This window comes from Poeciliopsis prolifica, unplaced genomic scaffold (assembly GCF_027474105.1).
Source record: "Poeciliopsis prolifica strain line A6 unplaced genomic scaffold, Auburn_PproV2 SCAFFOLD067, whole genome shotgun sequence".
NCBI lineage: Eukaryota > Metazoa > Chordata > Actinopteri > Cyprinodontiformes > Poeciliidae > Poeciliopsis > Poeciliopsis prolifica.
The window spans coordinates 742729-758116 of NW_026562442.1; the positions used below are offsets into that span (position 1 = coordinate 742729).

A 15388-nucleotide genomic window follows, 5' to 3' on the forward strand; every position below is an offset into this window, starting at 1 on the left:
ACTTGATAAAACCTTTTTTCTGACAAAATTTGTTGATTTCAAAGAAATGCAATTAAAATCTGTCAAAGTACTTTTCCAAGGCACTACTGGATATATATTATATAAGTATATATATATTAAAAAATATAAGTATTAAATCCTCTGATAAATTAACGTTAAAACCGATGTGTGTTATTATTGTGCTGCTGTAAGCAAACCGCTGGACGGCAGAATGCGTTGACCTAGATTCTACTACAGCGCATGCGCCATACGTACAAACCGCCGCGCCGCCCTTCCTCTCTGTCTCTCCGTTTGCTCCGCAGGTCTGAGTGAACGTCGACCTGAAATAGTGTCGAGGTAGACTGTTTGTTTAGATTGTTCACTTTACAAAACAACATGGAAAGCCCGGATCATGTAGAAAACGGTAAGCCATCCAGAATGTCAGGACTCGTTGTTCTTGATGAGTTATTAGTTCGTGTTTTGGAGTGTGTGCGCCCCATTTCCAATATGGCGTAGCTCAATTCGGGACGTTGACGGCGTTTCGGTGCCGTGTTGCTCCACCAGGAAGCGGGTGTGGGCGCAATTTAGTCTTGAAGTTTATGTTAGAAGTTAGCTGACTTCTAAGCAATAAAATTACTAAAACTTAATTTACTAATAAATACTTCTAAAGGGTTTAACTTTGACAGCTGCCTTTTGCCGTTAACTGCTCTCTGGAAAGCTACATTTGAGCTTGCTTATAAAAGAGAGTTATCCCCTTTAAATGCCACTTTAGTCTGCAGAACTTTTACTGCTGTTGTTATTGCTCAGTTAGATAGCTCGACTTTACGTCATTTTTGAACGCATCACGGAGCAACGCAATTTCCTGACTTGCTGCTAAGTGATATGGAGCTAAAAAAATGCCACAAATCCTGAAAAAATATAATTAAACTGTTGCTTAATTGTGTTAATAATAAACTCAAAACCTTAAAAATAAATAAATGTTTTCTCAACATAATCATATGGAAGACAGGGCCACTAATTAAGACTACTGAGACTTTTTTTTTCTCATGCTGTTGGAAGATGTGCTTATATTCCTTATATTCATGATAAGAAGGAGATCCTTCTTATCATGCATTTAATGACAATAAAAAGAAGTTAATAAACTGTAATTGTGACTCAAAAAATGGGACCTAATGTCTGATTTTTAAAATTCTCCAGGTAACATTCACAAATCTTTTTTAAAGATATTTTACATTTATCTCTTCATAATATGAATTTATTATTTTAAATCTAGAAAAATCTAGAGGTTCTCATATATACTCATATTAAAACATAACCTTTCCACTTTTAGTGTAACATATCCTTTAAAATTCAGCTCAAAACAAAGGCCAGATTTTTGAAAACAGTGTTTAAATAACAAGTTTAAATCTTTATTTGTAGAGCCGCCTCTTCAGCTTCCTTCTCTTCGCCTCTTCATTCCTCCCCTCCGTTTGGTTTCTGGAGCCATGTGGCACACGGTGCAGAGCAGGAACGTTCAGGATTATGGGATGGTGGAAGAGTTCATCAGCAGAGTCACAGATGTCGTGCCAGAACTGTTGAACCCGGAGCAGAAAGTCCAGCTCCTTCTTGGACTCAGAGCTCGAGTAAACAGAGACATTTATTAACCGTACAAAACTGCTGATGTGTGACATGCATAAGGTGTTTGAGATGGCGTCTTTTCTTGCAGCTTGTTCTTGAACTGTGTCGTTCGGCGCAGTCCACAGACAAAGAATCTGTCGAGATGCATCTGGATCGGATCAGAACACTCATGTCCTCCTGGGCAGCACAGGTTGGTTCCTGACACAATGTCTTCTGGATCATTCACTCGATTCTTTAACTGAAGCTGAAGCTGTGTGTCTTATTTCCAGCCTTGCTTTGCAGATGTACGTTTTCCCGAGACAAACTTTGTGGATCAGGTGGAGCTGTTGTTAAAGCTCCCTGAGGAGAGGAAGAAGTTCTTCCAGGTTTGTCCGGAACGGCGTGGTATTGGACCGGACGTTGATGTTTGGTTGGCAGTAAAATACATTTTTAGGTGAACTGTGATCATTGTCTTGCAGGATGTTTTCCCCTCAGATTTTGGACCTGATTTTGACAACGCTCTGCAGATGCTGATGTTGGACTTTGTGTCCAGACTGGAGAAACTTCTTCCAGTTCCTGATATTCACCAGGTAGAAGAACATCAGTCACTTCCGCTCTTTCTTAACATAAAATGTAATGTGTATTCCACACAATATTTTTGTAAAAAAATAAGAAATTTCACATTTGATATCAGGATTCTAACTTCAAAATTTAGACTTTAATCTCAAAATGTTGACCTTAATCTCAGATTTCACAATTTGATCTCAGAGTTCAGACTTTAATCTCAGTACTTTGACTTTGGTCTCAAAGATTCAGACTTTATAGTTAAAATGTAGACATTAATCTCAGATATAAAAAAAAAAATCATATTAATTTCAAAATCTGTTTCAGATTTTTTATTTATTTTTTATTCTGGCTTTAATCTCAAAATTAAGATCTGAATTTTAAAATTCTGATTTTAATTAAAAAATATTTAAATTAATTCCAGAATTCCAGATTTATTCTCATAATTCTATTGTTTTTCCGTAGTTATTGAATTTAATCAAAATTCACCTTGATTTTGAAATTCCAACTTTATTTTTATATTTCTGTTTTTTAATTTGTTTTTTAAATTCTTGATCTTTTTATTATTATTCTCACTATTTAGACCTAAATTTTAAAACTGGCTTTAATCTCAAAATTTTCAATTGAACATCAAAATTCCAAATGTATCCTCATAATTCTGACTCTTTTTCTCAAAATGCTTGACTTTAATCTCAAAATTCAGAGCTTAATTTCAACATTCTGACTGTTCAGACTGCATCCATGCTGAGTGCAGTGCCTTCTGGCCTGGAGGAGTCCGCTCACTCTGTCCCCGACCCACAGCACCTGGCAGCTGTTCTGCGGTACCACACAACGCTTGGATGTCTTGATTTTTCCGGTGAGTCTCCTCTATTGTCTCGGTATCTGTGTAGTACTCGCAAATATCCTTCAATGAGCTTCTGGTAAAGTTCTGACTGGAGGTTTAATTTGAAGAAAACAACAAATTCAAGCCAATTCTTGTTTGTAGAAATGGCTGAACAGTTTTTATTTCCACACAGATGAAACTCAGACCATTCCATACTCCACTGGGACCTCCATCCTGTCATCCTTATCTCTTCCTCAGTTGGACCAGCTTGTGGTCTGTTCCGACCCGATACAGATGCCGCCTTTCCCGGAGCTGCTGCCCGATACCTTGACTGTCAAAGTGGAGGAGGAAACTGTGACCCTGGTTGACGATGTTGGGGCTTCAAGTTCAGTTCAACCTGATCATCCTGGAGAATCAAATATGGAGGAACCTGTGCAGGAAGCACCACATAACGATTCAGATAATGGCGTAGAACCCCCGCAGCAAACAAGGTGGCTCCGACTGAGAAGAAGAGTTTTTAAAGAAAAGAAAGATCTGGTGAAGCCTAAAAGAGTCCGAAGAAAATACCACGACAGTAAAACGTGCCCCGTGTGTAACAAGACATTCCCGCGAGCTGCCGGCATGAGGCGGCACCTGGAGATTCACAAAACAAAGCGCGACTACAACCACAACTGTGCCAAGTGTGACAAACGATTCAGGGACCAGTACGACTTGAAACGACACACCATGCGAGTCCACGAAAAGGGAGAGACGAGTGACAGCACTAACACGAAAGCCAGGAAGTCCAAAGAGTCCACCACGGCCACAAAACAAACCTGTCCGCACTGTGGGAAGTATTTCGCCTGGCAGAGTGATCTGAAGCGGCACATAGAGACTCATTCAGGGGAGCGCCCACATCAGTGTTCTTTGTGTGGAAAGAAGTTTAAAAACCCTTACGCCTTGAAGTCGCATGAGAAGAGCTGCAAAATAAGAGCGGACAAAATGGCCAAGAAAAAGGAAAAGGAATCCTTAAATCCAGAAACAACTGCAGATGTATCAGCAAAACCTCCAAACAATCCACCTTTAAATACAGAGCTGACTCCATATATGCTACTGTCAACTGAAGCATCAGTTAAACATAAAGTGTGTCCCATCTGCAGCATGACCATTAAGAACAACAGAGACATTAAGAAGCATTTGCGATCTCATTCTGAAGAACGACCGTATGTCTGCCTCACGTGTGAGAAGGGCTTTAAGTATAAAGACACAATAAAGAAGCACCAAACTCTCAAAGGCCACGAGGGCATCAGAGAGGTGCAGTGCATGAAACTGGAGAGGCTTCTCTCTGAGGCTGATGCTCAGTGTACTGGTGATACTGGTGGACCAGAACAAATGGACGTGGAGGGATCGGAAGATTCTCCAAAAGAGAGTGTACCTGTTCTGAAGATGTCCAAAGAAGGCCTGAAAGTGTGTCCTGTCTGTTCCAAGACGTTTGATATGATTAAAACTTTGAACAAGCATCTCCAGTCCCACAGGGTCGACCGGCCATATTACTGCGTCCACTGCAAGAGGCGCTACAAAGACTTGTACGGACTCAAAAGACACCAGATCTATGCAGTCTGCTACAACAAACCCCCACGTTACTCGCTGAAGAAGGGGTCCAATCAAGGTGAAACGGATCTCCAACAGATATTTGTCTGGTGTTCAAACTGCAGCCAACACTTCGAGTCCCTGCCTGCCCTGAAAGAACATCAGGAAAGCGTTTGCCGAGCAGAACCGACCGTGAAGAAATGCAACGAGTGTGGAAAGGAGTTCAAAAGCATAACAATGCTCAAGGTGCATAAGAAGATTCACAACCCGCTGTACTGCAAAGACTGCAAGAAGATCCTGGCTGACGAACCCGCCTTCGAGAGACACAAGCTGTTGCACAGGCCGATGCAGTGCACGATGTGCGATGAGACGTTCATCATCTCAAGACGTCTGAGAGAACACTATGAGAAGCAGCACAACTTCACAGGACCCTTCCCGTGTACTCAGTGTGACAAAACCTTTGTCCAACTTTCCTATCTCATTATCCACCAGAGGATCCACAGAGGGGAGTTTCCATTTGTCTGTGACAGTTGTCCTGAGAAATTCAGGACCTCCTCCTTGTTGACGGTTCATCGGCGGAAACACTCTGGGGAGAAGCCCTTCCTGTGCTGGCAGTGTGGGAAGTCGTACCGCGCCGCCTCTGATCTCTCCATGCATATGGGCACCCACTCCGAGGAGAGACCCTGGGTTTGCGGTCAATGCAACATGGCTTACCGTACAAAGGCGCAGCTCAAGAATCACGTGGAGCAAGTCCACCTCTGTATCCGGTTCACATGTACCGTCTGCGGGAAGCAGTTCATGAAGGAGATGTCACTGAAAAGGCACGAGCTCACTCACACCGGCGAGAGGCCTTTTCCATGCACAGAGTGCGGCAAATCCTTCCTGACCGGCAACGAGCTCCTGCGGCACAGCAGATACCACACCGGCGTGCGCCCATATAAGTGTGAGGTATGCTGTAAGGCCTTCATCCAGTCAAGTTACTTAAAGATCCACATGCGTCTCCACACAGGAGAGAAGCCATACGCATGTGAAATCTGCGACAAAAGCTTCAGGTTGTCGAGAAACATGCAGAAACACAGACTCACTCATGATGGGAAACAAAAGAGCTTCACCTGTGAGATCTGTGGACTCGGTTTTGCCCAAAGGAAACTGCTGAACGAACACTCTGTCACTCATGAACAGAACATTGAGACGGTCTTTGGAAATGAGATTGAGTTGGAGTATCAATAGGTTTTCTGTCTGCTCTTCAGAAATTGTAACATTTCCTAATTTTTCTGAGACATTCCGTTTTCTTTATTAAATGTTTGGTCACAAGCTCTTTCCAGTTAACCTTTTTCATTATTTGTTTTTGTCACCAGTGATGGTGCAAAGTGAAATTTATGTAAAAGAGAGCTGCTTCAATCAATTAAAAGTACATGCAGATATTCATTGCTTGTGTGTAAAAACTATGCAGTTGACATGAATTAATAAAGTTTAAACAGGCATTTCTTTTTCACAAAGCAAACTTCAAACCATAAAAAAAAGCGGTGTGTTTGTTTCAGAGCAACCAATATGTGACTAATAAATAATCAAAGGTCAAAAGTGAAACAATTAAATCAGTAAGTCGCTAAATATGTAGTTGCCCTTAAAATTACTCATATTTATACACAGGATTAATTTTGGACTTGTGTTACTGTTGGTACATTTGGAGATCCATATATTAAATTACAAAAATGGATTTGTTTCAACCATGTATTCAATACATGGCTACATGTGGATATAGTCCACTTAAAACTTAAGTGGACTACATCCACTTAAGTAGTGGACATATTTTCTATTATAGAAAATACATTCCCATGTTTATTTCATCGACCAGTTTACTTGTATGTTCAAGCCAATAAGTTGGTGAGGTGTACATTTTTTACTATTGATAATGAATAAAAACAAAAAGCAACCATTTGTTTAAAATTGTAGCTATTAAAAAAATCTGTCACGTACTGCTCATTACCCACATACTCATATTTTCACTGTCATCAGATATATTTCAGTGTTTGTTTGGACATATATTAATTTTCAGATTTCAGAAAGTGATTCAATAAAAAATATGCTATTTTTGTGCATATTTATATTTGGTTTTATTTAAACTATGACGTATATTTTTGTTATAATAAATAAACAATGTTTTATTTTCTTGGCACTTTTGGCTCTTCATACTAAATTATTGCCCTGCCATTAAATTCCGAATTTCCTGTAGGTGGCGATGGTGAGCAACACAGACCGCATTAATCATGTGAAGAAGGTTACTTGCAAGCAAAGGCTTTAACATTATTTTATTTTCTTAACATGTCTGAATAATCAATAGCTTGTGCTAGCGTGTGAAAATACATCACGTTTAAAGTAGTATGTTATCAAATAAGCATGTGTTGACATACTGCGCATGCGCACTATGAACAGGATATTTAACCGTCTTTTCCTCCCCGCCAGCAGCTGGTTGCACCGCAGGGTCGGGCGGACGTCGACTCACAACGTCCCCGAATTGATTTATATTCCTAACTGAGTACTTTTCGACACAATATGGGGAGCTCAGAACCTACCAGTGACGGTAAGTCGATGAGCGTTTGTGTAGCGTTTGTTTTTACCGAGTTATTGGTTTTTCTCTCGGAGTGTGTGCGCCCGATTTCAAACATGGCGTACGCCGCTCTGAGATGGCGGTTGGTTTCTGCGACGTTGCACCGCACGCCGGGGAGCTGGACTGGGTGAATGAGCGTAAATGAGTGGGGAACAATACTTAACAAAAACCGATCCTCACATTCTTTAACTACGCGCTTCAACTGAGGTTATCGTTAGTTTACGTTTTTGCCACCGACTAACTGCTGACAAATGTTGCCTTCGAGGGCTTCGGGTATAATTAGAGTCAGCAAAGCTAACTGAAAACAACTGAGATCTGAACAACTATGTCATCTGCAGCGCTTTATGTTAATCCGTTACATGTATTTTAAGATGATTTATTAAGTAAACAGCTACAGATATTGCGTCCATCATGCTGTCGGGCTGCACCGGTGTTATTGTTCGTTTTTACCACACATGTTTCTGTCCGTGAACGCACCACGGTGGAGGGAGCGGATAAACGATTGGCTCCAGAAATAAGTAACTTTTTGGAAAGCAAATGTGTTAAAAGCTGTTTTCTTGGATTTTATGTGTTGAGTTGTACAATACAGATCGCAAAGAATTTCAAAATCAAATAATAAACAAAGCATTAAGTTATTTAAACCATATTTTATGAAAATGTTGCATTAAATCTTTTGAACAGTCAAGTCCATCCAGCTATCTAATGCATAACTTAATATTTACAGTTTAAATTTATTTCCTTGTAATTGTTTAATTTTTCATAAATTTATTGTCATTAATCCATGATATGCTGACCAATTTTCTGTTTATTTTTGGGATTAAACTCAAAATATCCCAAATATCTTTTCAATATAAATTGAAAAGATATTTCAATTTCAATATAAAAGCAAAAAAAAAAAAAAAAAAAGAAAGGTTGTGGTTTTCTAATTCTGTAAGATGTTTTCCAGATCTGCCTCTCCTGCTGCCGTCTCTTCGCCTCTTCATCCCCCCCCTCCGCCTTGTGTCTGCGGCCATGTGGCACATCGTGCAGAGCGGGAACCTTCACAAATACGGATTAGTGGAGGACTTCATCAGTACCATCACTGATCTTGTGCCAGAACTGTTGAATCCAGACCAGAAAGCTCAGCTGCTTCTGGGACTGAGAGCAAGGGTAAAAAAAAAAACGAGTAACATCGGTTCTCCTCCATCAGGGAGTGAGAACAGTTCGCTCATCCTGCCACCTTTTCATCCTTTCCTTCAGGTTGTTCTTGAATTGTGTCGCTCCGAGCAGATCCCCGACACAGAATCCATCCAGATGCACCTGGATCAGATCAAATCCCTCATATCCACCTGGGCAGCACAGGTTAGCCTCTTAAAATACAACATTTAACCCATCAGAGCCAATCAGATATCATACACGTGAATGTTTCTGTGTTTCCAGCCTTGTTTTTCAGATGTTCAGTTTCCAGAGTCGAACTTTGTGGATCAGGTTGGGTTGTTGTTGAAGGATCCTGAAGAGAAGGAGAAGTTCTTCCAGGTCTTTAGTTTTTACACCTTGCGTTAAGCACTTCTTAACTACGTACTCTTCAAACTAAAACCTGACCTTTCCTTCTCCAGGATGTTTTCCCCACAGATTTTGGACCCGAATATGACAACGCTCTGCAGATGCTGATGTTGGATTTCCTGTCCCGACTGGAGAAGCTTCTCCCAGTTCCCGACATTCAGCAGGTAGACGAGACTCACATCTTTTTAAAGGTTTTAAACACACAAGGTTTTAAACACACAAGCTGCGTTTCCATTACAAATATTTGCAAATCTTTAATAATTTGCTAATGTTAGAAAAAAGAAACAATTTCGCAATTACAGTGCTCCCATTAAATTAGAAATTAAATTAAATGACACGTAATTAAGTTAGTTCACTAAATAAGTAATTAAAAAGCATGCCAAGTCAACACGTTAAAGCAGTTTTGCATAAAAAAAATCAATTTTGGTACGGCTGAAAGCACAAAAAAATTTTTTTTTAATTGAAGTATTTCCATAAATCAAGGTTTCTATTGCTGCCCACTGCCAAGTCAGCTGGCTGATAAACACCTTTCTGTCAGTTACGAGAAAAACCGATTGTCCCTTTCTGAATATTTCTGGAAAGCACAATCAGCCATGTTGGTGGCAGCATCGCGCCAAAGCAGCACTTTTAAAATTTCATCTGTAACATTAAATAAAACAATCAACTGGTGCTAGTAGTTTATCACCTGTTATTTCTTTCTTAAATTTACCTTCACCTTAAATTTGCCTTTGAAAGAGATGGAGACCCACAGCATCACAGAACCTGCACTTTGCTTAGCAGTGGGAGTGAAGGGGCGTCCCAAACTTCAACATTTTGTTTTATGCCAAAAAGATTTGAGAAAACTTGCATCTTTAAATTTGTGATGTGAAACAGGAAACATGTTTTTCTTCTACTGGCATCTGGATTTAGTTACTGGGACTCTATGCTGATCTGTTTTACTTTAAGGAAATGTTCTCTAATCTTTCCCATATTTGAGAAAACTTCAGTCACTTCATGTTTGTTTGTTTTTTCGTAGACGGCGTCCATGATCGGCGGCATCCCGACGGCGCTGGAGGAGTGCGCTCACTCGGTACCGGACCCCCTGCACCTGAAAACTGTCCTGCGGTACCAGACGAAACTCGGACACGTGGATTTTACTGGTGAGTCGTAACTATAAAAGTATTTACAAACCCCAATTTTTACAAAAACTTGAATGCTTTTTTTAAATTTATTTTGGTTTTATGTGACTTTGCTTGAGCATTTATTCTCAACTGTTTTGGGTCAATTCCTTCAGAACCCAACCTTTATTACAGTTACATCTGTTACAATATGATTTCAGTCTGGACTTTGACTAGGTAGTTTGGTAGTTTTTATTTTGATCTGTCTGCTCTTCTTGAAGTTGGATTTAGATTAAAAATAACATGGAAAACAGTTGAAGCATCCAGAACCTTCTGAAATTCATTAGTCAAATTTTCATAATTTGAGGTTTTCATTTTGTATTTTTTATTGCGTTCAAGTTGATAATGATTTTTCAGATTGTTTTAATTTCAAAGATGACCAAAGGGAATATAAAAAGTCATTATTTAAATCTTCTCAGAATAAAAAAACCTTTTTTGTGTAGAAAATGTGTGCCCCCCTAAACCAAACAAAACAACAGCTTGATTAGTGAATATGAGCAGTGAGCTTCCCATTTATTTAATTTAGCCACATAGTGTTATTTCAACTCCAAGCTTTGACTAGGCCGCTACACAACCTAAATGTGTGGTTTAAACCAAACATAAAAACATTAAAGGGGTATTTCAGCTAAACTTTCAGCCTGTTTTTGTACAAAGCATCTTTTTTTTAATCCATCATTGAAATAAAATTTTAATTTCACCGCAGATGAAACGCAGAACATCCCATCATCGTTTGGGAACTGCATCCTGTCCTCGCTGTCTCTTCCCCAGCTGGAGAAGATCGTGATCCATCCCGACGAGCTGCAGATCCAGTCCTCTTCAGACCAGATCCAGGGCTGTATGACCGTCCAGGTGGAGGGCGAAACTGTCACGCTGTTGGACTACATTCAGATAGAGCAGCCGACTCTGGTGGAGTCCGACGATCACGAAGATATGGACGCCAATGAAGCGACACTCGACGACTCGGACGACGCATTAAAGCCTGCCGCTTTTCAGCCGCTGAAGCAAAGCAAGAGGCTGGAGCTGAAGAGAAAAGCTTCGAAGGCAAACAGCGAATCAGAAGCGGCCAAGAGGCTGCGGAAAAAATACTCCAACAACAAAACATGTCCAGTATGCAACAAGACGTTCCTGCGAGCCGCAGCCATGAGGCGCCACCAGGAAATACACAACGAAAACCGCGACCTGAAGTACAAGTGCAGCAGCTGCGAAAAGCGGTTCAGGGACCAGTACGACATGAACCGCCACATGATGCGGGTTCACGAGAAGGGAGTGTTGAGCAGCAGCCCTAAAGATGAAGACCTGGGGGATCCCTGCACCTCTGAGATGTCTGAAAATAAAAACTGCTCCTTGTGCGGGAAGTACTTCGCCCGGGAAGTTGACATGGAGCGACACATGAAGTCCCACTCAGAAGATCGTCCGTATAAGTGTTCGTTTTGTGACAAGAAGTTCAAGAATCTGTATGTGTTGAAGAGGCATGAGAGGGAGATTTGTAAGAGCAGGGAGCAGAAAGCAAGGAAAGGCGATTCAGATGCGAACGCAGAGACGCACTCGGAGGTATCGGTGGAAGGGAAAATCTGTCCAATCTGCGGCCGAATCCTCCCCTGCACCGCGGACATCGCAAAGCATTTACGCTCCCACACTGAGGAGCGACCATACGTATGCATAACCTGCGAGAAGGGCTTCAAGTACAAAGACACTCTGAAGAAGCACCAGATCATCCACGGGCACGAGGGCATCCGAGAGGAGCACTGCAAGACCGTGGAGCAGATCCTGGCGGACGCAGATCCCCAGAACCAGGAGGATCCTGACGGATTAGGTAAAAAAGAAACAGAATTTGACCCGCCTGCAGAAACTACGACGGATAACCGGACTGTAGTGGGTTTGAACAGAAAGAAAGCCCCAAAGGCGTGCCCGGTGTGCAGCAGGGTGTTTGATAGCATCAAAACTCTGAACAGGCACATCCAATGCCACACAGAGGACCGACCGTTTCACTGCATCCACTGCAAGAAGAGGTTCAAACACATGCACGGCCTGAAGAGACACCAGATCTACGCCATCTGCCACAAGAAGACTTCCCGTCTGTCGTGGAAGAAGGAGCAGAGAGCCGGACCCAGCCACAGCGAGGCGAGCGGTACCGACTCTGCACAAGGCCAAACGGCCAAGATCCCCGTCTGGTGCTCCAACTGTGGCAAACACTTCGAGTATCCATCCGCCCTGAAGGAGCACCAGGAGAACGTCTGCAAGGTGGAGATCCGGGAAGTGATGAAGTGCGACGACTGCAATAAGGAGTTCAAGAGCGTCACGATGCTCAAAGTCCACCAGCGGATCCACGACCCGCTCTACTGCAAGGAGTGCGGCAAGATCCTTGGAAATGAGGCCGCCTTCGAAAGGCACAAGCTCATGCACCGGCCGATGAAATGCACAATGTGCGAGAAGAGCTTCACCCTTCTGAGACGACTGAGGGAGCACTATGAGAAGCAGCACGGCTTCGCCGGGCCTTTCCCCTGTCCGCAGTGCGACAAATCCTTCGTCCAGCTGTCCTACCTCGCCATCCACCAGAGGATACACAAAGGCGAGTTCCCCTACGCCTGCAACATGTGCCCCGAGAAGTTCCGCTCGTCCAACTGCCTGACGGTCCACCAGAGGAAGCACACCGGGGAGAAACCCTTCCTGTGCTGGCAGTGTGGGAAGTGCTACCGCTCAGCCTCAGAGCTGACGGTCCACATGGGGACGCACTCCGAGGACAAACCCTGGAGCTGCTCGCAGTGCGACATGGCCTACCGCACCAAGCTGCAGCTCAGCAACCACGTGGAGCAGGTCCACATCGGCGTGCGCTATCCCTGCAAGACCTGCGGAAAGCAGTTTATGAAGGAGACGTCTCTGAAGAGGCACGAGCTCATCCACACCGGGGAGAGACCGCACCAATGCACCGTCTGCGGAAAAACCTTCCTGACCGCCAACGAGCTCCGGCTCCACAACCGCTACCACACCGGAGAGCGGCCGTACAAGTGCGACGTGTGCAGCAAGGCTTTCATCCAGTCGGGCTACTTGAAGTCTCACATGCGCATCCACACAGGGGAGAAACCGTTTAAATGCGACCTCTGCGATAAAACCTTCCGGCTGTCCTACCACATGAAGAAACACCGGCGGACTCACGCTGGGAAAACGCGGAGCTTCGTCTGTGAGGACTGTGGATCGGTCTTCCTGCAGAAGAAGCTGCTGTGGGAACATTCGCTCACTCACGACGTGAAGCTGGAACAAACGTTCACAGCGGAAGTCGGACTGGAATTTAACCCATGAACTTTGAGTTTCTTCTTTGGATTTTGTTTACAAGTCAATGTTTTTCTTTTCGTTTACGCATCACAGAGTTAACATGTGCAAAAAGGAATGAATAATCAGACATGCTTTGGAAAAGGCTGCAGAAAAATGTTGCTTTTCTGAACTTTGAAACATTAAAGACTTGAACCGTCATTGGTGTCTTACGTTTTAGTATCCTTTGTCTGTCTTATTACTTTTAAGTAAAAATGATTCATTTCAATATTACTCAATTTGTCAACAGAAAGAAATTTATTTGTTGTGGAATAAATCTTTGTGTTCATTTTATCAAAAAGTATGCTGGAATAGATTTGATGAGCTAATCTGGATGTTTTTTACCTGGAGAATCTTCCTCATCTGACCGATGTGAGGGTGGGTTTATTGTTTCAAGATTTCTGTCAAGCAAAACTTAGTCTTTGTTTCATTTGTTCCCACCACCTTTGTCTTCATCTTTCTGACCCATCTGTGTTTCTTAGTATTCACAGAACAGCTGCAATCAGAGTTCTCACACTTTGAAACTAATTTCAGTGTCTTACTGGAGTTTTTGCAACATTTCTTCACATTTAACTGTAAATAACAATGAGGTTCTATCATCTGCAGGTTGCTTCTAGTTTTAGGAGTGTGGGTGGTCAAAATGCACCAACTACACCTGGACTTGTCAAGTAAGGAATATCTGACACTGAGTAATATAAGTGCATATCCTTTAACACATCAGAACATATAAAAATAGTTATAATCAGGTCATGGACCTATGGAAGAGGATATGGACCTCTAAGGGGAAAAACAATTTTCGAGAATTAATTAAAATCAAAATGTGTTATTTCTATTGACCCAGAAGAACCACAGGTCCAGCTTATCTTGATTTAAAACTGGTTAGAATTTAAACAGCATCATTTAGTTGATTTTGGAAAATACTGGTGTTGAAATGAAGTTATGATCTGGAAACTTTGAGATAAAACTTAAATGTCTGCAGAGCATTACGTTTTCATGTTCATTGTTTATATGGAAAAAGGGTCATTTTCCACCAGAGAGACTTAATTACATTTTTAGATTAATCTCAGAGCATTTCTGGAAATAAACAAAGATATTTGTGTTTTGAACGTAAAATTTTCTAGAAATAAATGGAGAATCTTTGACATTTTCTAGAGAAAACATGGAAACATCTGAATGTCATATATCGAAAATGTTTAAAGTTGAAAATTTTTTACTTTTAAAATTTTCTTTATAGAATTTTTTTTTGAGATTCTCAAAATATATATATATTTCTGGCATATTTTAACTTTTGAAACTCAGGAATTTCCCCCAGAAAAATAAATCTAGAAAATTAAAAATATTTATATTTATATCCACAATGTCCAAATTCACCGTCACAAGTTTTTTTTCCCCTTTTAGAAAGTGGGTAAATTAAATAAAACTTTGACCTGCTCTTATATTTTATCAAATAAAAATGGCATCAGAGTTAAGGTAATGAAAGCAGAGAAACTCATCCTGTAGTTGTCCTGTTCGGCCACTAGATGGCAGTAATACGCTGATAATCTGTGTCAGTGGCTTGTGGCGAAGCATCATGATGCATAAATAATCCAGAGCTTCTGCTTGACTTGAAACCTTAATACCGATTCTCAGCAAGCTGTGAAGGTTCTGCGTAGAGACGCGTTTGTTCTGCAGGCGGCTCTGCTTGTTTATGCAGCTTCTGCTTTTATGCAACATCAGTTTCACAACTGTTTGCTCAGGCCCAGTAGCCGAGAGTCAATATTTATCCTGCTTCTCTTCCTCGCAGTCCTTTTCACCTGACCGTTGACGCAGCCTGAGTGACGGTGGAAACCGCAACAGCTGCATCATCCCGTCGGTTTTTAACAGAAAAAAAAAAAAGGCTCCCCTCTCTGAGAAAAACCAAGCAGCAGCCTCTCCAGAGTGTTGGGAGCAGATCACTTTTTAACCCAAAGCATATTGATTTATATGGGGCTCTAATTGCTTCAGTGTGTCCTGGATTATTCCCCCCAGTAATTGAGGCCTGGCAGCGGTCTCTTTCCTAGACATTGTCTCGGCGGTGCCAGATGGTGGGAAGCAAGGCCCGCTCTGCAGCCCAACCCCTCACCCTCACCAAGCCATTGCTCCTGTGTTGGTCCACTTAGCTGCACAGACAGCATTCTTCCCTGCCTGCTTAGAGGTGTCACTTACAGGCCGCCGTCCAGATCTGAATGCAGCATGAGGCAGCAGATTTCCAGCAAAGCCGAACCG

At 42.0% G+C, this 15388-nt stretch overlaps 2 protein-coding genes across 3 annotated transcripts; both read left to right on the top strand.

The window, feature by feature from the left end:
- Positions 1-273: 273 nt before the first annotated feature.
- LOC129351555 (zinc finger protein 709-like) lies at positions 274-6612 on the top strand. 2 transcript variants are annotated; one of them, XM_055020465.1, is made up of 7 exons: positions 274-403; positions 1399-1601; positions 1685-1786; positions 1866-1961; positions 2055-2165; positions 2872-2995; positions 3156-6612. In XM_055020465.1, exons 1-7 carry the CDS (start codon positions 376-378, stop codon positions 5759-5761), a joined length of 3270 nt encoding a protein of 1089 aa, XP_054876440.1. In that variant the 5' UTR covers positions 274-375; the 3' UTR covers positions 5762-6612. The 2 variants fall into 2 exon arrangements, with proteins under 2 accessions (XP_054876440.1, XP_054876441.1); XM_055020466.1 differs by lacking the exons at positions 274-403; positions 1399-1601 and having other exon boundaries at positions 1722-1786; positions 1879-2165.
- A 372-nt stretch (positions 6613-6984) lies between these two features.
- On the top strand, positions 6985-13306 carry LOC129351551 (zinc finger protein 420-like). Its single transcript, XM_055020457.1, has 7 exons — positions 6985-7112; positions 8086-8288; positions 8379-8480; positions 8559-8654; positions 8735-8845; positions 9697-9820; positions 10542-13306. Exons 1-7 carry the CDS (start codon positions 7085-7087, stop codon positions 13133-13135), a joined length of 3258 nt encoding a protein of 1085 aa, XP_054876432.1. The 5' UTR covers positions 6985-7084; the 3' UTR covers positions 13136-13306.
- Positions 13307-15388: the final 2082 nt, after the last annotated feature.